General features: G+C 36.4%; 1 protein-coding gene across 2 annotated transcripts in view; it reads left to right on the top strand.

Annotated features, from left to right (window-relative positions):
- The window catches only part of LRP2 (LDL receptor related protein 2), a 117266-nt gene extending 93744 nt beyond the window's left edge, over positions 1-23522 (top strand). The window contains exons 61-79 of one of the 2 annotated variants that reach the window (XM_018072612.2): positions 1007-1144; positions 1873-1995; positions 2926-3054; positions 4999-5130; positions 5765-5896; positions 7560-7703; positions 8484-8649; positions 10530-10658; positions 11334-11554; positions 11993-12169; positions 13767-13886; positions 15784-15874; positions 16450-16517; positions 16676-16796; positions 17540-17669; positions 19621-19740; positions 19836-19943; positions 20861-20932; positions 22013-23522. In XM_018072612.2, the coding sequence (XP_017928101.1) occupies positions 1007-1144; positions 1873-1995; positions 2926-3054; positions 4999-5130; positions 5765-5896; positions 7560-7703; positions 8484-8649; positions 10530-10658; positions 11334-11554; positions 11993-12169; positions 13767-13886; positions 15784-15874; positions 16450-16517; positions 16676-16796; positions 17540-17669; positions 19621-19740; positions 19836-19943; positions 20861-20932; positions 22013-22174 (2483 nt within the window). In that variant the 3' untranslated portion in view covers positions 22175-23522. Of the gene's footprint in view, positions 1-1006; positions 1145-1872; positions 1996-2925; positions 3055-4998; positions 5131-5764; positions 5897-7559; positions 7704-8483; positions 8650-10529; positions 10659-11333; positions 11555-11989; positions 12170-13766; positions 13887-15783; positions 15875-16449; positions 16518-16675; positions 16797-17539; positions 17670-19620; positions 19741-19835; positions 19944-20860; positions 20933-22012 lie in introns of both variants that reach the window. The other variant, XM_025895066.2, reaches the window with a different exon arrangement.

Raw genomic sequence — 23522 nt, 5'->3', positions numbered from 1 at the left:
TACCCAAATTTCTGTAAAGTTTCCCAAAGTATCAGTGAAGCCAAGGAAATAAAATACTTCTCCATTTCTGTTTTCCTTCTGTATATTAATCTACTGTGAAAAAATATCTGTAGCTTGCATGGAGCTCCAGCTCCATCTGTTAAACCAGAAAGTACTGTTCACAGTTGGAATGAAAATATCACCTCTCTGCTCTATCTGCATTGACTGACATCAGCTTTTTAGGTGATACTGAAGTATTGGTTCTGACTTATATATTCACATGATTTTAGGCTTCAATACTTGAGAGAACTCTATGTTGGTATCATGGCACTTCTGTGCATCTTTACATTTTAACACGGGTGCTTCAAGTAAGAAGGGGCATCTGCACACTACTATCTGTATTTTTCTGATGGTAACAGCATCCTGGAATGTACATCACAATAGTTGTCTTTCAGAACCTGAGTTACGCAACATTTGGCTGTTCTTAAAGGGAGGAAAAAGTGTATGAGAAGCCCTTGAAAGAGCAAGGGTATGGTTTATTTATATAGGTTGGTAGAATCATATTGTTTTCTTTCCTTTAGTTCAGTTTCTTTCACAGTTTTTACAGAATCTGGGTGGGGTTTTTTTCTATACCAACATGAGTCCTTTTGGAATTGGATATCTTAGGTACTTTTTCAGTCATTCACATTTTGTGCCAGTGATGTTAGTTACCTTTATTACTGAACTAGATTTGTCAGGAACAAATTCATGTAGCATTTGTTAAGTTAAAATTTATTTTCAAAAACTTCTGTAACTTATGTTGTTTCACTATTTATTTAAACCTGAGTTAATTACATTATTGCTACCAAGAAGTCCTCAGTCCTTGCAGTCTGTTGTTGCTGTACATCTTTGCAGTGCCTCATGTAGTATCTCCTATTATGGAGAGAGGGGTTTTTAAAAATAACATAGGACTGGGCTGAATATTTTTCAGGAAAACATAACATTTTTATTGTAAATGCAAATGTCATAATCATTTTCCTTTCTTCAGCAACACGGTACCCTAATGGTACATACTGTCCGCCCATGCTGTTTGAATGTAAAAACCACGTCTGTATCCAGCCATACTGGAAATGTGATGGTGATAATGACTGTGGAGATGACTCTGACGAAGAACTTCACCTTTGCTGTAAGAGAGAGAAATTATACTAAAATGAACAATACGCTGAATAAATCTACCTACAATAGACAGAACAATTAAAAAATAAATTTTGATTTTTCGGGATGAGAACTTCATATGCAAGTTCACTTCATCCTCCAACAATGTGTTTCTCACTGCTTTGCAGATATTTGTATATGTGGTTATAAAAGTAGGGAGAAGCATAGCAAAGAGATAAGGACACAGCATTTTGCAGTTGGTTATCTAAAATAAGAACATCAATTTGAAATTAAAGATTAATTCAGATGATGTATATTCTCAAAGGTGCTGAGCTTTTAAAGCTATTGGTATTGTCACGGTGTCTTTGTAAGTATGGTTGAGAAGTCCTGACTTCAGCTCTAACAATTAGTTATTGGAAGTGCTACTTGAACAGGTTTTGTCAGTTGTACACTATATAGCCACTAATAGCATGTTGGATTTTCAGTCACTATACTTCATGAACAAATCTAGAAACTTCAGTGTTATATGTAGTAGAGAATATGCCTTTGGCCAAAGATGATGTACTGTCTTCTGACAAAAAAATGTGTAATATCCTAACATACAGTCACCAAAAGAAAATATCCTTTTGGGTCTGAATGCCTTCTCACCTTTTGAAATATACAAAGCATATAAATGTTACCAGATAAAAGTGACTGAAATAATTTGTGTCTCAATGGCATCAAGTATCAAAGTGTGATTGACTTGATCTCTGATTTCAGTGGATATTGCTTGTGAATCTCCGTTCCGCTTCCGATGTGAAAACAATCGCTGTATATACAGTCATGAGCTGTGCAACCAGGAGGATGACTGTGGAGATGGAAGTGATGAGAAAGAGGAACACTGTATGTTTACACAAAATTGAGCATCAAATTCAGTAATTGTGATGTGATTAATATTTAATACCAAAGAAATGTCAAAATTAAACATAAACTATGAAAGCAGTGGTATGAAATAATTTAAACTATGGTTATTGGTACTAAGTACTTATGGGTCTCTGTACAAGTAGCAAAAATCTGCAAACATTTGTCTGAAAAGTAAAGATAATGATTTTCAAAACAATATTGTATTTTAATATGAGCCAGCAGCTAAATTTTATCATCTTACTATGAACTCCACTTAAAATGAGGAAGAAGAAAAAGTCTGGCTGTATCATAAAATTAGGATGGGATGGATAAAATAAAGGAATGGCTACTTCTGAATTTGTGGCACTGTTGTGCACATATTAATAGTGTTGATATTTAGGTCCACACTCTGCAGAAGCTCTGTTAATATTCAATTGGTTTTTGCCCTCAGATATCTTATGTAGTTCTCATTGACTATGTTGATTTTTACATTATCAAGTTTAATCATATTCTTAGTTGGTTAATGATATTATTTGCTGACTTTATGGCACAAAATTCTAGAAGTTAATAGATTACTAGTATCTCAGTAGTCTCTTGAAGTCTCCAGTAGATGTATGAAGTATATCACTAAAGGATATTAATAGGCTTGCATTATTTAAAAGAAAGTTTAATCAACTATTAAAAAGAAGAATTTTCCTTCTGTCTTTTTAATAAAATAGTGGAACTTCTTTCAGTTCAGGAATGTGACTAGAAGTCAGGAGGTTTATGTCCTTGTTATGGTTTTAGCTTTACTACAGCCTTTCAAAGTCACTCTAATCATTGTTTTACCAGATTGTATCAGCTTCCCCATTAGCAATGTGGAATAGTGCTGTCTCTTGGTACTTTGTAGCTGAAACTGTGACAGAGAAAAGTTTCTCTTCTTGGCTGTAGGTAGAGAACCGACACCAAGACCGTGTACAACTGAAGAATTCAAATGCAATAATGGAAATTGCATTCCTCTGCATTATGTCTGTGACAATTATGATGACTGTGGAGACCATTTTGATGAAATGGGCTGCAGTAAGTAATAATATCAGTAGAACATAAAATTGCAATGCTATTGAAATAAAAATTTCTGAAACTGATAACAATACATCTTCTTGAACAGCATACTAAGAAGTATTCCTTTTTAATTAGCCTATGTGAATTATTTAATTTTTTTTTTTTTGATTAGCCTGTGCTAGGATTACCCAATGATAATATTTTCTGGTTTTAATCTTTTTCTATTTTCATTCTTTCATTATTTTAATTCATTCTGGTTTAATTCTTTTTTGTTTTCATTATTTTGTACATGACTGTACAAAAATATGTAAATGTGGCACTTAGGGCCATGGTTTAGTGGGGCTTAGCAGTGTTAGGTTTATGGTACAACTTGGTGATCTTAAAGGTCTTTTCCAACCTAGATGGTTGTATGATTCTATGAAAATCAGTTCTCTGAACAGTCTTTTTTAGGCTTAGGGTATTTATGTATCACCAAAAAAAAAGGAGTTTATCTTTTTTTTTGATCTTGTTTTAAAATGAATTATATTACAGAGGCAAGAACATCCAGCTGTTTCAATCATAATTGCAATAGGCCAACCTGTGGAATTATTCATGGGAGACTCTGAACTGCTATACATTGCTCTAGCCCTGTTAAAAGTATATTGAGATGCTATTTCCTTTTTAAAGACATAACCACAGAATTCTATAAGGACAGGCAGTCATTGGCCTGACTGCCTTCTTGAATGCCCTGTACAGCTTTTATTAACTGTGTATTATAAATTTACTAGCAACCATTTAGACGCAAAAGCTTTGACTTGAGCTTTGAAGGAAGAGAGATTATTCCATGGAATCTGGAAACAAAAACTCCTAACTTTTTATATCAATGTGCACAACGAAAATATGAGCATGTACTTGCAATTTCAATTTGTCAGGCTGTGATGGCTTCAAGTGAAAGTGTGCCAAATGCTGCATGGGTGATTTGCAATCCAGCAGACTTGCAGAACACAAATAACTTGGAAACCTATAGCACAGTCTATTTTGAAGCAGCTGGTTTTTCTGTTTCACTTACCATCCCAATGGTCTTTAGGTAATGTAACCTAATGCAATGACTTGAGGAAAATATAAAAGTATAAATGCTGTGAAACAGACACCTTCTGGCAGTCAGCACTGTACTGTTTGGGGGTGGATGTGAATGCAGGTCAGATGGTAACATTCAGAGCCTTCCCAACTTCAAATACCTGCTGTAGAAAAAACACTATATATATGTGTATATGTGTACAAGTAATTTATGCTTCTACACATATATGTGAAATTGAGCTGTTTAAACTTAAATTAGTCAGCAGTGGAATGTGAATGTATAAAGGAGATAATCAGCTTAATGTAATGTTTTTGCTGTACATCTGTATCTTTTCTTCATGATCTGTCATTGAACATATTATTTATCTTTTCTGCTTATATAACAGATACTCAAAGTATTCAGTAAAAATACTCAAGTATTTTGTGCATATATACAGTATGTCAGAATCAATAGAATTCTACATGTACTTTGGGAAGAGTATCATTTTCATTATCTGTTACAGACTATCTATTATCGCTGACTTGGCTTTTCCATTATAGGCATGTTTGAAAGGGCAGTGCATTCTGTGCAATGACCCGTGCTGACTTTAGGTTAGGTATGGCATGAACAAGAAATTCTGCAGTTGCTGCAGATTGGTGGTAATGTAGAATGTAATTTCTGTTATGGAAGGTGAGCTTTAATGATTATGGCTCTTTATCCTGACCCTGTTCACTGCTTCTTAGTTGACAGCCCTCTTGACCAGTGGTTACCATTCTCTTCTAATTTTAGTTAGAAAAAAGGAAAGAAAGCTAACTTTGTCTACTTGAAAACTATTTTCAATTACAGTAAAAATTGTTATACCTTCCCCATATCACTTCATTTTTTGGTTATAATTGCATAATATACTTTCTTTTTTTTTTTCCCAGATCCTGGAACAGAGCGAACTTGTGCGGAAAATATCTGTGAACATAATTGTACCAACCTGAATGAAGGAGGCTTTATCTGTTCCTGTAGGCCAGGGTACAAGGCCAGTGAAACTAACCGAAACTCCTGTGATGGTATTTTCAATCTTATAAATGTCTTCTCACTGATAAGTGTTCTGTGACCTGTCACTTCGTGATTCTATTGTGACCATCCATTTTCACATCCTAACAGCGTTTTTATACATTTAGCAGATGTTTCCTGAAAAGTTTTGCTGCTGAATCATGTTTTCTAACACAAAGGCCTCATTCAACAAAGAACTGGCTCCACAGTTCAGACTTGTTTTAAGCTTTTGGTGGCTGTAGATACATGTTTTTGCTCTACAGCATATAGGTTCTGTCCTATCTTTGCAATCCAAGGGACAGAAATTTGATGGAGTTTGATCCAGATGCCTCCTAAACACCTCCGGGGATGGTGACTCCACAACCTCCCTGGGCAACCTATTCCAGTGCCTGACCCACCCTAACAGTAAAAATTTTCTAATATCTAATCTGAGTCTCTCCTGTCTCAGCTTAAGGCCATTTATTCTCCTCTCTCAGTTTAAGGCCATTTGCTCTGGTCCTCTCACTGCAGGTATGTAGAGGAGACCGGCTCCCACCCCACTACAACTTCCTCTCAGGTGGTTGTGGAGAGTGATGAGGTCCCCCCTGAGCCTCCTTCAGGCTAAACAAGAAAGAAAGCTCTAGGAATCTTTTCTCTACTTGTGTTTAGATATCAACGAGTGTGAGATCTTTGGAACATGCACCCAGGACTGCAAGAATTCCAAAGGAAGCTATGAATGTTTCTGTGCAGATGGCTTCAGGTCTGTGGGTGATCAACAAGGGAAGCAGTGTGCAGCTAATGGTATGTTAACTGATAGCAAGATTACTACCTGTAAAGAACAAGTGGAATATAGCAACTTAATGAGTATAATCCTCTCTTTTATAGGAAGGGGATAATGAAAACCAATCCTTTTTCTGTAAGATAGTAGCATCTGTGTGTTCCAACTATTGCATAATCAGGAAAAAAAGTGCTCATCTCTCCTTCCACTTGTAAACATTGCAAATAATACCTTGATTTGGATACCTGCCTTCCTTTCTCCTGAAGTTTTCTGCAGACAAAAACCGGTTATCCTGTGGTTGTCATCAGAAGGAAATTAATGTTGCCTGTTCCTGAAGTTAAGGTTTTCTCAACAAAATAATGCACCAGAAAAAATTGCATTAAGCTGGTACAAATCAAAGGCAGTTTGATGACAGATTGCCATTCATTGTTCATGGATTGATGCACACAAATAGAAGGACTTTGGCCAATGTTTAACATCAATCGTTGGCTTTTTATCATACCTCAGTGCAATGACTACAGTGTGTGGCAGTCTTTGAATAGGTAGAGTTGATTCAGAAAATAATAGTAATAGAATAGTAATAATAAAAATAAAGAGGTGATAGGAAAAAAGTGACAATGTTATATAAAACAGAAACAATACTGTATTTAGAAAAGTATTTAGACTTTAACAGCTTTAACAGATAAATGATAGAAATATGGTGTGCCTAGTGAAATAGTAAAATCTTCAGAACATACTGCCTGTGACCAAACCTGCATGCTACTGGAGATTTTGAAACTTAAAAATTATTTGTATTATGAAAAATGCTATGAGAAAACAATGTCTCCAGCTTTCCTGTCCGGGGGCCTAATTCAGCAAATATTTACTGCTGAGCATGAGGCTGGAAATGCAAAAGGACATTTGCACCTGAGTTTCTGCCTGGCTGCCTCTTTATATGCCTGTGTCAGAAATCTAGTTCTTTGAAACCTTCCTTCATAGGATTTATTCAGGAAACATCTAGGCACACCAGGTTTTCAAGGCCAAATGATGGAAGATAATATGGTTGTAGCTGGTTACATAATGAAATTTGTTGTGCCTGAAGTTCTACTTCTATGTATGCCTGGAATTCTGCCACGCTTTGCAGTACAAACTCACAGCCCTCATAAGTGAGGGCCTGGCGGGACATTATTAGGCTAACTCCAAATTAAACTGTGGGCAGGAGAACATTCATCTGAATATGGAGACATTAAGATTTAAAGACTTTCAGGTAGAACAACTCAAGACAGGTCATGTCATAGGGTACTGGCACTTTATTTGTACTTTCAAAATTGTTTCCTGTACTTAGAGGGAGGAAAGTGGAAGCGCATAGTGTGTAGTGGCAATCTATTTTTGAAATGTAAAGTGATGATATGCCAACAATGTAATGTTTAAGAATTTTTAAGGAATAATCCCTTAATGATTATCTCTGCAAAAGATCTATGGTGAAAAGAATAATACTATCCTCACTGTTAAGCATTTCAATAGCTTTTAATAAATTTTGCAAAGCCAAGAAGTTTGAATAGCTCTGAAGCTTTAGAAGTGGCCTTGTGTTCTTCTTGTCCAGATAGGACTTGTGAAAATCCCAGTTTAGGCTTGACTAGAAGTGACTTTCTTCTGCTTCTTCTAAAATGAGAAATACATGAAAATAAATTCATGATCATTTCCCAGGTAATCCTCCATTGTTACTGCTGCCGGATAATGTGCGGATTCGAAGGTACAATATCTCATCAGAACAGTACTCTGACTATATCGATAATCAGGAGCGCATCCAAGCTCTGGATTATGATTGGGACCCTGAAGGGATAGGCCTGAGTGAGTATGTTAATACTCAACCATGCAGTGGTTGGTTTAAAAAGATGCATTTCTGCAGTGTAGGTGTTTGATTTACACTGGAAGTCAAAATTAAATTAGATTAACTGGCCAGGTCTTGGTTGAATCTACCCCTCCCCTCTACTCATTCTGCAACATCAGTGTGGTTTCCTTTGATGATTTAATTTAGTTTAGATACATTTTGCTCTGGTTTTCCTTTCGTTTCAGTGTGAGTTTAGCTATGAAATTGTAGCTCTTTAGGATTATGCTGCAACAGAGGATTATTATAAATTAACCCCTTCTTTTCTTTTACCTTTTCAAATCCCCAAACCTTGCTCAAGTCTTGCCAGAACTAATCCTTATACTAAGCAGGAATGGCTACTAGATCCCTGTATTAGCTTATATTTTTTGGCTCTTCCTCAGGTTCTCTTTCTTTGCCATTTTCCCAGGGCCACTGTCCTGGACCATACTTGCTCCTTAGGTTATGAGACTCTAAATTACTCTCAAAATCATATGTAAAGGCTTCAGAACTAATATCCTTTACTGTTGAAAAATGTGATACATAATATTTCTTGGTAATCTAGATCAAGATGACTTTAGATGTGGATCTTATATTTGATGGATGGCTTAAAACTTTACACACTAACACAACGTAATTTAAATGAAGGAACGACTCTGTTATTCATAAATAAATGGGTCTGGTAACTTCACATAAGAGCCTCAGAAAGATTAGAATTTTCAACAAATATGGAATTAACTAGACATTTGTCATCTTTTTTGAAGGTATTGTGTACTTCAGCATTCTGGGACAGGGTTCTGAGTTTGGAGCCATCAAACGTGCTTATCTGCCCACATTTGACAGCAGTAGGAACAATCCTACAAAGGAAGTTGACTTAAATCTCAAATACATAGTTAGTCCTGATGGGTTGGCTGTTGACTGGGTTGGAAGGTAAGTACACTGAAAAGCTAGAAAAATGCTGTACATTTAATGTGTCAAGGATTTGATTGGGCAGTGCAAAATCCACTTTTTTCTTCCTTATGAACTGTCTCCAAAGATGTCTAGTGTGAAGGTAGTTCAGTAAGGTGTCCTTGCCCAGGCAGCAGGTTAATAGGTCCCATGCATGCAGCTGACTGCATCACATATTTTCTGAGGAAACTTGCCTTACTCTACAACTGGCAGATCAGTTGTGCAGCAGTAAAGTGCTCATACATCAGCCTTCATGTCAGATGGATTCTTCTTCAATGACTTAGGTAAGCTCCAGGGAACAAGCTTTTTCTGCTCTTGGAAGGGAAACCTCCCCAATCCACAATGTAATTTATCTTTGCTCCTTTCTTACCAACCTTGTACTATATGAGCAACCCCAAAACAGAAACAGCTCTGAAGTTTGATGAATAGATGTGTTTCCTCAGAAAGTAGTTACATTTTTGTAATCGTGTTCTTATACAGAGCTTTTCTCCATTTTATTGGCTGTGGATTTTTTTAGGCTAAAGCATGGTAATTTTTTTAACTTAATCATAGAAATATTAGATCACTTCTTATATTTACTACCTCGGGAAAGAGCTGGGAGAAAGTTAGGCATGACTTTTGGGAGTTTGACTCTGATGTTGATGGCATCATTTATTTGCAATGTAACTTTTAAAGGATGTGGTGGACAGACATAGCTGAAGTTCATTTGCTATAATGTTGAGAGGATCCTGATGCTTGTAGATAGGCACTATGAAATGTAGTCTGCGTAGTCTATGATTCTGTTTGAAGCTGAATGGACACACATGAGTCAAGCTTCTGAACGCTGTTGCCAGATTTTGGATGTCCCTGGTATAAATCATGATAGCAAAAAAGAAGTGAAAAATTCGCTCTTTTCTTCCAGCAGTTTTAAAATGTGAGAAAGATATATTAAGGTCTGGGATAGTCTTCAGAGTATTTTGCTGTTTGCATCATCAGCTGGAGGCCACCTAGAAAACCAAATGTCTCTGAGGGCAAAAGGGAGTATCTGAGTTTCTATTCATAAATCTAAATGGTCATGAGAGCAAGGATAAAGGGTATCTATCACCCTGGTGAGGCTGGCACCTTCAGCACTTCAAACATAGTGTTACACTGATTTCAGATCATGTTGAAACTTATTTTAAAAACCACATTTAATTTTCTGCACATATTCCCAAGCCAGTTATCAGATAATTTATTCAATCAGGAGGCACTGTGTGATTAGTGAGTGCATAATAATGTTTATTATCTAGGCTCAAAAATATAATAAAGCCATGATGATAAAGATAAACAAAATTCAAGGAAGATTAGACTGAGTGCCCTGTTTATTAGGACTAAAAGCATTTGCATCTGATGCGGTACCAATTTATTTATTAGTATCTTTGTCATAAGACAAAAATCTAGAGAGGAGCTGTGAACTAATAAGCCGGACACCTTCAGAGCTGCTGCAAAAATTACATGGTAAATAAATTTTTACTGGTAATGAACCTCATCGTCCTGGAGAGCAGAGTCTTTAAACATGCTTATTAGGCACCTCTTCTGCTTAAAAGTAACAATAAAAGTTTTCAGTATCCCTTCAGTGAAGATTATTTGACAGGTAACAGAAGCAGCTGCAGAAACTTTGTCAGAGGGAAAAACTGGTGAACCAATAGATCTCTTTTGCTAAACTCACCTGTATTTAGGGCCTGTATATTCCAAACTGAACAAGTTTGGATGTAATCAGTGCAGTTTCATTATATGAATTTTGCTTGGGTTATATATATTGTTTCTTCTTAAATTTTTTTTTTATTCCTCTTCCAAGTGTAAACTATTTACTTTTGGAATGTTTTGTGTCTTACATAATTCAGACATCTTTACTGGACTGATGCAGGGACTAATCGCATAGAGGTGGCAAAATTAGATGGACGGTACAGAAAATGGCTTATTTTTTCTCTGTTGGATCAACCAGCAGCTATCGCTGTCAATCCAAAACGTGGGTAAGTATTACAGGACTTAAAAGAATTGTTTTCAGTGCTATTCAAACCCAAAACCTTCTGCAATAGTAATTTTTCCAGGAAAGACTAAGGGAATATTCTCTGGAATTTTTCTTTAATAATGTTGTGAAGTTTGCATGGGAAAGTGTTTTGGGTTAGATTTCACGTGGATACTTGAGTTGGTGACAAGGCCAGGCAGTTCAAATGAGAATCTGTGTGTGCCCACCAAATTTCTCTGTTACTCCTGAAATAGGGAAATAGATGGGAATGTCTCTTTACCACCTCCAAGCAATACAGACATAGGCTCCTTTGCAGGGGAAAGGAATGTAAATGCACTGCTACATTCAACAGCTGTGCTTGCTACAACTAGTATTATGTGATGGATTAGGACATACTGTGATATGTGCTTCTCTCAGTTGGGGTAAAGCAGCATGGCTTCCTGAAGTTGCCTGGATGCTGCAGCTCTGTTGTGACTGATGGATGTTCTTTTGGTATTTATCTTCTCTACTTAAAACAAGCTTGTTCAGTGAACTCTCTGTGACCTTCCCAAAAACATCTGCAAAACATAGGGTGCTGAACAGCTTTTTGTTCCACAACTGATCTTTTCCATGAGACTCCAAAGGATATTCATGGCAACCAAATTCTGAACTATATTAAATTCTGGTTCTGTCCTTTCAGGCTCATGTATTGGACTGATTGGGGAAGGCAGCCGAAGATTGAATGTGCTTGGATGGATGGACAACAAAGACAAACCCTGATCTCTGAAGACCTTGGCTGGCCAACAGGTCTTTCTATTGATTATTTGAACAATGATAGGATCTACTGGAGTGATTCTAAAGAAAATATTATTGAATCTATGAGACCTGATGGGACAGACAGAACCATTGTCTTACATGGAGGTAAGAACTTACTATGCAATTAATGTAATAGTAACCAAGATGTGTGCTAACAGGCACTTGGGCTTCACAAGGGGGACTAGATTTGGGAGCTTTTTGAAGAGTAAGTCTTGGTAGTGTTTTCTTCTTTGTAGAGGGATAAGTGGCACACCAGGTTCAGAGCTCATGATTCCTGGTAACTAGACTCCCTGAGGGTTATTTACATGACCCTAATAGAAGACAATGTGGAAAATCGGCTTCTTGCTTTTTTAAAGTATATAATTCAGTAGTCTGCAGGAACAGTGATGTGAAGAGGTCAGGCACATAAGGTTGTAAATATATAGCTGCAAATGTCTTAAAATGAAATGATGAGATAATATATTTAAGCTGAAGAACAGCAGTTTTGTCACTCCTGCTGGAGATTTGCTTGCTGATGGTCTATTGTTTGGTTCCTTTGAGAAGTAGGCAGTCCATACAGCCTTGATGTCTTTGAAGGCCATTTATATTGGATAGCTAAAGAACGAGGAGAAGTCTGGAAGAAAGATAAATTTGGAAATGGAGAAAAAGTGAAAGTGCTGACTGTGAATCCCTGGCTTACTCAAGTGCGCATCTATCACCAGCACAGATACAACCAGTCAGGTGGGTAATCAGGATCCCAGTGAGCCTTGCTTTGCTCTGAGATCAAGGTTGGTATCGATGTATTCAAAGAGCTTATTAATCTTCTGGTAATGTGTCTATCAGTATGTGATAATACTAGTTTATGAAAATCTAAAAATTAAATAGAGGCTGGCAAGTATTTTCTGCCCATGCAAAATTAAATCAACAGTGGAACACCACACGCTGCTCTTTCAAGTCCCTTAGTTCTAAGTTATGACCTTGTCCTTTCTCTTTTTCCTCTCCATCTTGGAGTTGTCATAGAGATGGCAGTTACAATATGCATTTATCCTGGCAAAGGGCTGGCTGTTTAATACTGCCTCCAAGGGGGATATTTCAGCTTTGACATGGGTTGTGGGCAGAATGGAAGCTTCAGGTAAAGTTTATCAGGACACCCTCCCATTGAATCACAAGGCTCAGAAAGGACCCCCTTTCTTTCTAAACTCCTTCTCAGAAAGGAGTCTAGGTGTGGCTGCTCCAATCCTTATCCTGGACTTGTCAATGGTTTATGTGTAAAGGATTATATAGGCATAATTGAGCCTTTACATGACTTCATCCTGCAGGATTTAGGATGGCAAACCAAATATGAATAAAATATTTATTTAAATTGATGATAATAGTTATAATGATTATAATAAAATAATTTAATCAGAATTATTTACTATACAGTATAGGTAGTCATAACTATAACTACTAGTATAGAACACTATTTATTAAAATAATAATTTCAAAGCTAGATTAATAATTATAAAGTAGAGCTTGATGTTGCTTATCCATACCAATGACCATGGATAAAAGTCTTTTCACTCAGCCTTGAGTAGTAACTTGGAAGGACCTCTCCACTCAAAGGAGGGATCTCCACACACACTCCTAGAAGGAGTACATTGGAAGACCCTGCTGTTAAAAAGTGGAACTGTGTCTTTATAGTACAAAGTGATTGACTGTCAGTCATGTATTTCTAGACTAGCTATGCCAGCTCAGCAGCCTTTAGTTAAGTTATCAGTACTGTAACTTTTCAGTTCCTTTATCAGTAACTTTGCCATATCCACACCATTGTTTTTCACAGCCTCAGAAGGTTTAATTTTGGGATTTGTTGAGTCAGGTTGGTTTTAGCATTCTTCAGCACCAAAAGCAGTGTAAACCCTCTTCTCCATCGATCACTGATAACTTTTGCAAAGTAAAGTGTGAAGTGTTTTACCCCTACTTAGGCAGGGTGTCCTGCTATAGCATGTCCACAATAATCACAGAGGAGAATGTCCAGAGGAGCATCCAGCATACCCCTCATTAAAGGCATTCTAGCTTTCACAATCAGAAAGCTCCTGGTTGCTTGGGGATATTTCAGTGTCTTCTTGGTGCTGCACTGGCTCCCAACAGTCATTGTCTCTCCCTTAAGAATGTAAGAAAAGGCAGAGAGAAGGTTTTGGTACAAATGTGATATTTGGACATCAGTTCTTTTAAAAACTGGATCCGGACTTGTTTAGATTTTTGGTGTGTGTTGTTGACACTACTGACAATGGAATTGCCCTACCTCACCTCTGGATTATGCTGCATTGCTCTTCAAATGTCTTTATCACTTTTCCAGTGCCTAATCCTTGTAAAGATGTCTGCAGCCATCTCTGCTTGCTGAGACCAGGAGGGTACACCTGCTCGTGTCCTCAAGGAACTCGGTTCATAGAAGGCAGCAGCACAGAGTGTGATGCAGGTAGAATAATTTCTCAAACTGGATATGAAAGCAAAAGAAGCTTTTCTTTAGGAATGCACATGCATTACTGAATTAGAAATATGGAAGGATGATCTAATAGATACTGGTAAGTCAGGACATCTGGCTTTTATTCTCAGTCATCACTGATTTGTGGTCATCTTGTGCATTTCCTTTAATCTCTTTGCATGTCATTTGTAAAATGGATATAGGTATATTACTCCAGCCACACCAGACCCAGCTACAAAATTGGTCATGGTTTCTGATTTTTGTTTTGAAATTCCAAAATATTTTCTTTTTTTTTTCTTTTTTTTAAATGCACTTATTTCAGAACTAAGAATTTCTTACAACTTATTCTTAACAATTTTATTTACTATTTGGTAAAAGGTATTGTTTAATCAGTATAATAGAATATAATAGAAACTTAAAGCTTACAAAACTCAGAGTTTGGACAGAGATAACTTCTAGATAATTAGCATACTCTGGAAAGCCTTTTAAGAACTAGAATTTTGTGCTTGGTTGTTGCATTGCAGCAAAGCTCTCACAGTGCTTCTAGGAGCACCAATCAAATGGAACTTCTCAGCCTTTACTGAGAAGAAAGAGCATAACACTGCAGGATTTCTATTTCTCTCTGGCTGAGAGTCTGCATTCTTAGCTTACAGTGATGTGGGTGGTAGCCAGATGTCCTTGTACTTGTCTTTGCAACATCTTTAATATATTACGATTTATAACATTATGTCTGGCATCTTTCCTGTGGTTAATATTCTCTGAATTATATTCTTTTTGCACTCAAAGAGAAAATGTCATAACTTTTTACACTACCTTACCTCTAAATTACATTTTCTTAAAAATTGTTAATGCTTTTTCCTATTACCACATGATGTGAGCTGCAGAAAGAGGAGCTAATTATATGTAATAATGCATGGAAGTATGCAGTATGTGTTTAAATTAGGGATCAATAACACTGTTGATTGCATTTGCTAATTGCTGTTTATTGCTCTGAGGACACTGATATTCTTTGCTGAAACTTATTTACATAAAACATATAGGAATTAAGAAAACTGTGCCTGTGTACTGACCAAACATAGCTTTTCTATATACATTTGGTTTATTTGGTCCTTTCTTCATATTGCAGCTGCTGAGAAACAGCCTGTAAAACCTCTGCATTTGCCTTTTTTGTACTCCATTTACTTAGAGTTTCACCTCTAAGGAACATTGTAGCAACAGACTTCCTCTACCTCTGGCTGATAAAAATTTTGGTACAAAACTGTTATGATCTAACTTATCCATGTAAGATAGATTGCCAAAGTCCATCCTTAATTTATAGCCTATATTGATGGCTAAGATCCAGAGCTTTTTCTGTATTAACTGCACTTTTCTGAGAGCATATCCTGAACCCTTACTGAAGGCTAATACTATTTTTTTTTCACTTGATTCATCATTAGAATAATGCTCCTCCTGTATGTGCATTTCCATTCCATGCTTTCCCTTATAAGTAAATGCATTCCCGTGTGGCCTTTTCTGTGCAACATCTGGCAGGCTGGATGGACAAAACAGATAAAGCATTGCTGCTTTCTGAATGGAGAAGTTTGAAGGGTGGTGGTGGGCTGTATTGTAGGAGCAAAATAAAGGGAACTCTCAAGTTGACTATGCCTACTTTCTGCTGAGTAAGTTGTTATTTTCTGAGAACAGGTTTTACTTCAATTTAAATAAGCTGTTTTGGTGGAAAAAATAGAGATAAGAGCAACAAACACATGTGCTATTGAAAACAAAAGTTCTGAAAAATAGCCAGTGAGTTTGCATATGCAAGTTCTGTAGAGAAAAATAAAATGATCTATTGGTAGTACTTATTTTGTTGAGGATGTCTTGCCAATGCATGTGTGGCTTTTGGCTTTTGCAGCTATTGAATCCCCTCCCACAATGCCACCAGCTTGCAGGTGCATGAATGGAGGAACTTGCTATATAGATGAAAGCAGTCTCCCAAAATGCAAGTAAGTCCGTATGTTGTTAGGGTAGTCCTGGGTCAGATTGTGCTGATTTAATGTCACAAAACACTTAACTCTTTGAAATGCGTTGGACACACTTCAGAACATGTCATACATCTGCCGGAGCATGTTTGTAACAACCACGGAAAAACACACATACATAAAAATATCGACAAATAAGTAATGTAAATGCATCAGTTTGTGGAAAAAATCCCCAAGACACCAAGTCCAAAAACCCAAAGGAAGGCAAACCACTGCAGATTCTAATAAAATGCTATACCAAAAAACTATAACAATGGACAAGTACTGCTCAGTAAATGTAGCTTGGAACAGCCAGCAGGTGCCACCAATGCTCCACTGAAACCAAATCTTTTGACTTCAGTGCCTGGTTTTCTGACTCAGCACTTTTTATTTCCACTTTTAATTCTGTCAATATAGCAGACATACTGTATTTGCAGTCAGTGAAATATATAATTACTGAACATGGAGTTAAAATCTATGGCATGTAGAATATAATAATAAAACTGATATCCTAAACTTCATAAAAGCTATTCGGTCAGTGGTCCTTCTTACGTTTACAGATGTTCTTATGGATACACTGGGAATTATTGTGAAATAGGATTGTCAAAAGGAGTCCCTCCTGGAACAAGTAAGATTCAAGTATATATTACCCTTGATATTTGAGCTAAAGAATGTATAATATCTCACCATGATACCTGTTCAGGGTCAAGCTTCTAATTCTCTGGGCCCTTTTTTGCACTGAACTATGCTTGCTTGAATGTTTGCTTATTCCTCTGTCTTTGATAGCAGCAGTAGCAGTGTTGCTGACAGTCATACTGATCATAATAATTGGAGTGTTAGCGGTTGGAGGCTTTTTTAACTACAGACGAACAGGCTCCCTTTTACCAGCGCTTCCCAAACTACCAAGGTATGTTTTGAAGGCTTTCAGAGCTGGAATGTGTATGAACTGAAAATGTATGTTTGTTTCTAAATATTTCTGAAAAATCCGGTTTGTTTGCTGTGTGCCCATTCTGGTGGAATATAGGAAGTGCAGTGTTGCAGCAGTTCCAGTAGATTTTCGATTCAAGCAATATCATAGCTGATCATTATTGTGTTGTAAAACACTTCTACATTCTAAATTTACTTTTAAATAATGATCAATATAGAAGACTGTTTACCAGACCTGGAACTAGATATTCAGTAAAAAAGATACAAAAGACCATAGTTACATGTTTTGCTTTTTAAAAAAACTTCGTCAGAAGAAGATTCTGGCAAAGAGACTTTTAACATAGAAAACCTGAGCTCATCTGCAACACTGTATTCATCTGTTTAAAAGTATGGTGCATGTGTAGTGAACTTCCAGCTGTTTCCAATGCCTGAGACAATATCTACTCTGCTGACAGTCATACTGTCCAGTGAAAACCAGCTTTGTGAAATATTTGATGTTTTAAATCAAAGGAAGATGAAGAAAATATATTTTAAATTATTTGATTTTTTAAAAAACCTGTTGAACTAATAAAGGAATCCAAATTCTGGTACCCTTGCTAGCTTGCTTATAGCCAGCAAAAATTACTCAGAAGAACAAGTAGAAAAATCTGTATTATAAGCCTTCTTTCTGTGTAACGTCTTCTTTCTTTATTTTGTTTTGGTTTGTTTGGGGTTTTTTTGTAGTTTAAGCAGTCTTGTAAAATCTAATGAAAATGGCAATGGGGTAACTTTCCGATCTGGAGCAGATGTGAGCATGGACATAGGAGTCTCTGGCTTTGGGGGAGATTCTGCTATAGACAGAGCAATGCAAATGGTAAGGTTTAGTTCTCAAATAATTTCTTTAATTTGTGTCCTCTTATTGTAATTATTGGCTGATAGAGGGGAACCTTTTATGTAAAAATGACAGTGAAATGATACATGTATTCTAGAAAAAGATGTGAACAATGATCGATAGTTTCCTGAAATAGATTTGAAGGCAAGGACAAATGAAAGATGTTCTTCAAAATAATGTGACTTTTCCCAAGATTTATATGGTAGAAATTAAGTCAATTACCCCCTCTTCTCTTTCAGCATATTCATGGAATATGCAGGGAATGAATAGAGAAATGACAGCATTGTGACAGAGAATTTTTTGAGGGCCTTTGTCTTCCACAGAACATGTTAAAATGTCTGGTTTTCAAATACAGATGGTATGTTAGAAAATTCAGAGGTAAAACTCAAGTCTAACCACAGGATTCACTAGTTTGTGTGGCAAGTTCTAAATTTAGCAGTTTTTTAATTTATGAAGTTTAAACAAATCATGTTTAATAGTTATGGGGACATCATAAAGTGTAACTCTACTTCATACATGTTTTGTTAAGGACATCTGAGAAATAGCAGATCCTTGTGTTTTATAAACTGTATAGTTTTTCACTGGAAAAAGTATTCCCATGTTTACCATAAGAAGAACATTGTACTAAAGATTTTTACTTGTAGGAAACAGATCAGAGGTATGCTTGAATAGTAAGCACTTGCTGTAAAGTATGCTCTGGAAACTCCATAAACTTTTAAATTACAAACCTAACTGATGGTAAATTAATATGAAATGAGACAGCTAGAGAAGATAAGCTCATAATATACATATATGACCTTTGTCTAGATGAAGAAACACAGTCTTTGTTAAAACTAGGCAGCTTGTGTAAGGAAACAACCATATGAATGTTTTGGTAAATAGTACTTTGCATTTTCTGGCCTAACATTGATGTACTGAAGTTCAACCAATGCAGTTTATACATTGCCAATAACATGTCTGGATACAGACTATTTCTACTTAAGTAGCATTAATTCTCCCTATGTATTCAGAGTAAACAAAAAATTGTGTAGTTCACTGAGAGAATTCAAAGGGACTGGTGTACTGAAGTGAAGAACTGTGAGATGTGCCTCCTAAAATTTTAACGTCATATATGCATGAGTAGATGTTAGAGGGATGTTTTTCAGTGTGGCTGTTTTAGCAGAGCTTGGCCAATTTGAGGGAGCTGACAAGAGTTTACTGTGTAGTAAAAACGTATACTCTGATAGCATAAAGCATGAATTCTTGTGGCATGGAGCAGGGGTTTGTAAAAATGAGGCAGGTTTAAGAAACTGGCTGATGGAACTATTCCTGTCTTATTCCTTGCTAGTTCTTTGGTGGGGCTGTAACAAGAAGGAGGACAAATGAGTCTGGGTGGGGTTTTGTTTTCATTACCCTTCTACCTGTTGATTCATAGCTGGCTAGCCCTGAATGGCACTAATTAAGAGGATGTGCTTACTACTTTGTCTCAAAAACTATAGCAATCTTCTTGCTGGGACAAAATGCATGAATTTCATTCTAATAAGCTACTGCTTATTAGTTTGTATGTCATTTTGAAGTCTCTAAATTAAAATATTTATTTTGTGATTATGCTTCTTTTGATATCTCTTCTCTGTTGAAGGTGTGATTTGTGAGTCATCTTTCCTCATCATAAAATACTTTGAGTCAAGTATTGAAATGTGGGGGTTTTTTTTGTCCAGCTAGGAAATGGGATAATATTGGAACAACCAGTGGTCCAGGGTGCTAAGTCAGGGAGCAAAATAATGGATGGTAAACTGATGTTATGATTTTAACAGACGCTAGGTTTTGTCTAAGCCTATATGAAAGTAAACATGTGTTGTTCCCCAAGATGAAAAATTTGACTATAAATGAATTCCTAGGAGGATGGAAGTGTTTATTGCACTGCAGTAGTTGTTGCTTTTCTTTTCTTTCATAGAATGAAAACTTTGCAGTGGAATCAGGGAAACAGCCGATCACATTTGAAAATCCGATGTATACAACCAGAGACGGCGGAGCCAGCACAGCTGGTGCAGTTACAGTTGTTCGACCAACACTTGTAAGAGAAACTTAGGCTTGACTTTCACCTTTCATTTTCCTTTATGACCTTCTTTTCTTCTTTGAAGAATGTTGATTCTCCTTCTTCTCCTACAGGTAGCAGCAGCTGGCAGTGAGGAAAATGAAAATTTTGAAAATCCTGTGTATGCCTCTGTGATATCTACTACTCCGAAGGAAACCCCTCAGAGTACAGATGCACCTCAGGTAAGAAATAGAGATACTCTAAGGCTACCTTGTTTGTTTTCTGCTCCAGATCAGCAAAACTGAATTGATCTCTTTAAATAATGCCATGGGCTTGGCACATCATCTGCATCAAGTCCACCTAACTGTACTATATTTACAAGATTTACAACAGCTGGTCAGGAACAGTTCGATAAGAGAAAAGCATCACAGGGTTGCCTAAAGCACACAATAAGGGTCTATTTAGATTAAACCCCCTCTTCTTCCTGGCCTACATAGCTATTTTAAAGTGAACAGATTGGAATAGAGAGGGTTTTTTCACTGTTTGTTGTACTATATTTTGAGGGCAGGTACTTGTAATTTTATCCATATTTAAAAGAGCTAGCAAGGACATTTAAGACACTTGTTCTGTGTGTTCTTGCGGGACATTTCAGCAATCAAGATCGAAGTATTGCCTCATCTAGATTATTACTGATTCATGGAAGATACATTTTTGTATCTTAAAATCCATCTGAATGAGCTGGTGGTGGCTTGTTTACAGGACTGTTTTCATACATTGTGCCCTAAAGGCACCTCTGATGAGCTTTGAAATGACAACTGTCAACCTGTTGTAGTTTCACGTCCCTCTTGTGTTGTTTTCAAGACAGTTTTTCTTCTTTGATGTACATGTCTGGAATGATAGACTTCCATGAATTAATTTAGTCATTTTTATTGCCTAGTCTTGTGTGAATGCTGCTTTAGGTAAGGTAACAATAACTGGTTATGTAGCAGAAAAGAAAGTTGGGTCCTATGCTTAGAATTACAACATGGTAATGTAAGAACATCCAGCTGAAATCACTGCTTTAGCAGTCAGTGCAAATGAAATCCAACAACTATAATGGCAGTTTCCAGAGAAATTGTCAGAAAAAATGTGTGAAGTTCTAATAATTTTTATGTTTCAGGAATCAAAGTGGCGTTTCTTCAAGAGAAAAATGAAACAAAACACTAATTTTGAAAACCCAATATATGCAGAGGTATTGTTTAATATTGAATAATTCTATTTTCCAGATAACATGTTGGTAGACTTCGTTCTTGCTCTCATAGAATAAAGATTATGGGTAGATTCTGCTGCTATGTAAAACAGCACAGAAATTCCAGTCCAGGTTAGGGTAGGACTAAAGTAATTGTGAGAAAAGTTACTAAGCCTCCTGCAAAATGAGATGTTGAGCAGGCTCAGCTAGGCAGCACAGCTGCATTCCCCACTTCCCTGCATTCCCAGCCCGAACATTGTGGTCTGCTCCTGCTCTGAGATCTCAGGGACTGGTTTCAGCTTGTTGGTGCATTCTGGCACAGATCCAGGACCCAGCACAATTGGGAGGCTGTTCTTCTGCACCAGGAGTGAAGTGTCTATTTCTGTCCTCTCAGTCCTGGCTTCAGCACTGCACAAAAATTCAATAGCTCTGTGCACTGCAGCCTTGTTTCTACAACAGCATTATTTTCTTACCCATATGGTTGGGTGAGACAGTTCTTTTCAGATAGTGTGCCAACAGGTGGTATGTGTGCTGAAGGAATTCCCCCCGGGCTTGGGTGTGAAGTTTTGGAGTTCTACTGACTTGAACCAGTAATTCCAGCCCTTTTCATCTTACAGCTTAAAATTTCCAAATAGCCTAAGTGACTTAAGAACCTCCTTCCAAAAGTCACATGACTTAAAACTGTCTGCCTTATGTGAAGAATTTAGGTTTCTAATGCTTGAACAATGTGAGAGAGTTCAGAAAGCTGGAGATTCATTTCCCCAATGAATGTAGCACTTAGAAACAGCATCTACACTCATGCATGTGCATAAAGATATATCAAACTACTCCTGACTCTAAGCATTAAAGTAGAAGTTCCAGAGTGACTTGGAATATTGTATTTACTTAGCTGTAGTACCTGAGGTGAATTTAGCATTTGATTTTGTTACAGGTGGTGATTTGAAGAAATAACTTACACTGACAGTGTAACGTCAGTGACAGTGAAATTTGACTTTAGGAATATTTATTTAACTTTTCTGAAAATTAAGGTTGGATATATGATGCGTTAGAATATAAACTTGGATTTTATGATTATTGTTTCAGATGGAAAAGGAACGGCAACAGGACACAGAAAATATCCCTACCCCTTCTCCTTCACTGCCTCCCAAGATTATTCTGAAGAGAGACCAACCATTAGCTTACACAGCAACAGAGGATACATTTAAAGACACCGCTAATCTTGTTAAAGAGGACTCTGTGGTATAACTAGGTAACTGATTTAGGGAAAATTAGACACATCCATTTGCACATATATTTTTTATAAACAGAAGAGTAAGGTTCACATTCAAATGCTTTATAAAAATATACACATCTCTTAGCCACTAGCTGGAGATGTACATTGAAACTATGCCTTGTTTTTTGACAAATGCCAATTTCTATTTTTGTGAACAATTATCATGATGTACTATATGTATATCTTTGCACTGAAGCTGTCTGAAAGTAATGTTATAAATATATTGTACATTTGTAAATTTTTCTGATTATGTTGTTCAGTGATGTTGCTAGTAGAAATTTGTATGGAATTGGTCATATATTTAGGGATAAATTAATTATATAAGTGCTTAAAACTAAAAAAAGAACCAAACAAGGCAAATATAGGAACATTACTGATATACAGGGTATTTAGAGTATACCTTTTGTAACAGCACCTTTTAAAACTTCTCCTGGTGCTCTGGGCATCTTTACCACCCTTTTATATACTACTGTATGTAAAAAAGGATGTCTCTGTTTATCTTGTGTCAAACAAAAGATGGGAGAGTCAATACAGCATCATTATGCTGAATAGTTACCTGTGGAAAATGTTGTTCTTACAATATTTTAACTGCCTGAGATAATTTCCTCTCGATCTATAAGGCACATACTTTTCTCCTAGGTTCCAATTAACACCATTCCATTAATAGTCTTCCTAAAAAGATTGGATGTATTTAGATTTTAGTGCCATGACTACTTAATGAGATTTTTCTCTTGCTCATCAATGGAATAGCTCTGTTCTTGGCTGGAGTCTGTGGAAGTAATTTGTGCTACTAAATGAAGTAGCTAGATTTCTGTAATGGCTTATTTCCAAACAGCAAAATATGAAAGATACTGGTTCATTTAAGAAATTATTCAGGTGTTTTTTTTTTTAATGTGAAAATTTAATTTTATTGACTATTTATTTCCTAAGGTGGACATGAATAGAAAGGGAAACAATTTCTACTAGTGCAGTCTTTGTAGTTATCTGGTTGTTTCTATAACCTTCCATCAGAACATACTGTTGATCTTAGTAGCTCTTCTATTAATTAGCCAGGATAGTTCCCACAACATGAACCATTTGAGGAAACCTAATTACAGGAACATATTCTTCAGTACTCCTGGCTAGGTACTCATATAAAAGATTCCTAAAGTTATAATAATTGAGACTTCTGCTATTTGATTGTTTTATATCTAAATTCTCAAAATATATACTATTTCTAACTAGAATGCTTGTAATTACTTTGTAACATACTTTGATTAGAAAAGACAACTGTAAAATGATGCTGCTGAATAAATCTAATAAATTTATTATTTTATCACA

This window comes from Manacus vitellinus, unplaced genomic scaffold (genome assembly GCF_001715985.3).
Source record: "Manacus vitellinus isolate BGI_N305 unplaced genomic scaffold, ASM171598v3 scaffold_22_pilon, whole genome shotgun sequence".
NCBI lineage: Eukaryota > Metazoa > Chordata > Aves > Passeriformes > Pipridae > Manacus > Manacus vitellinus.
Note: the sequence above shows the minus strand (reverse complement) of the source record. Positions and strands in the feature narration are given on the sequence as shown.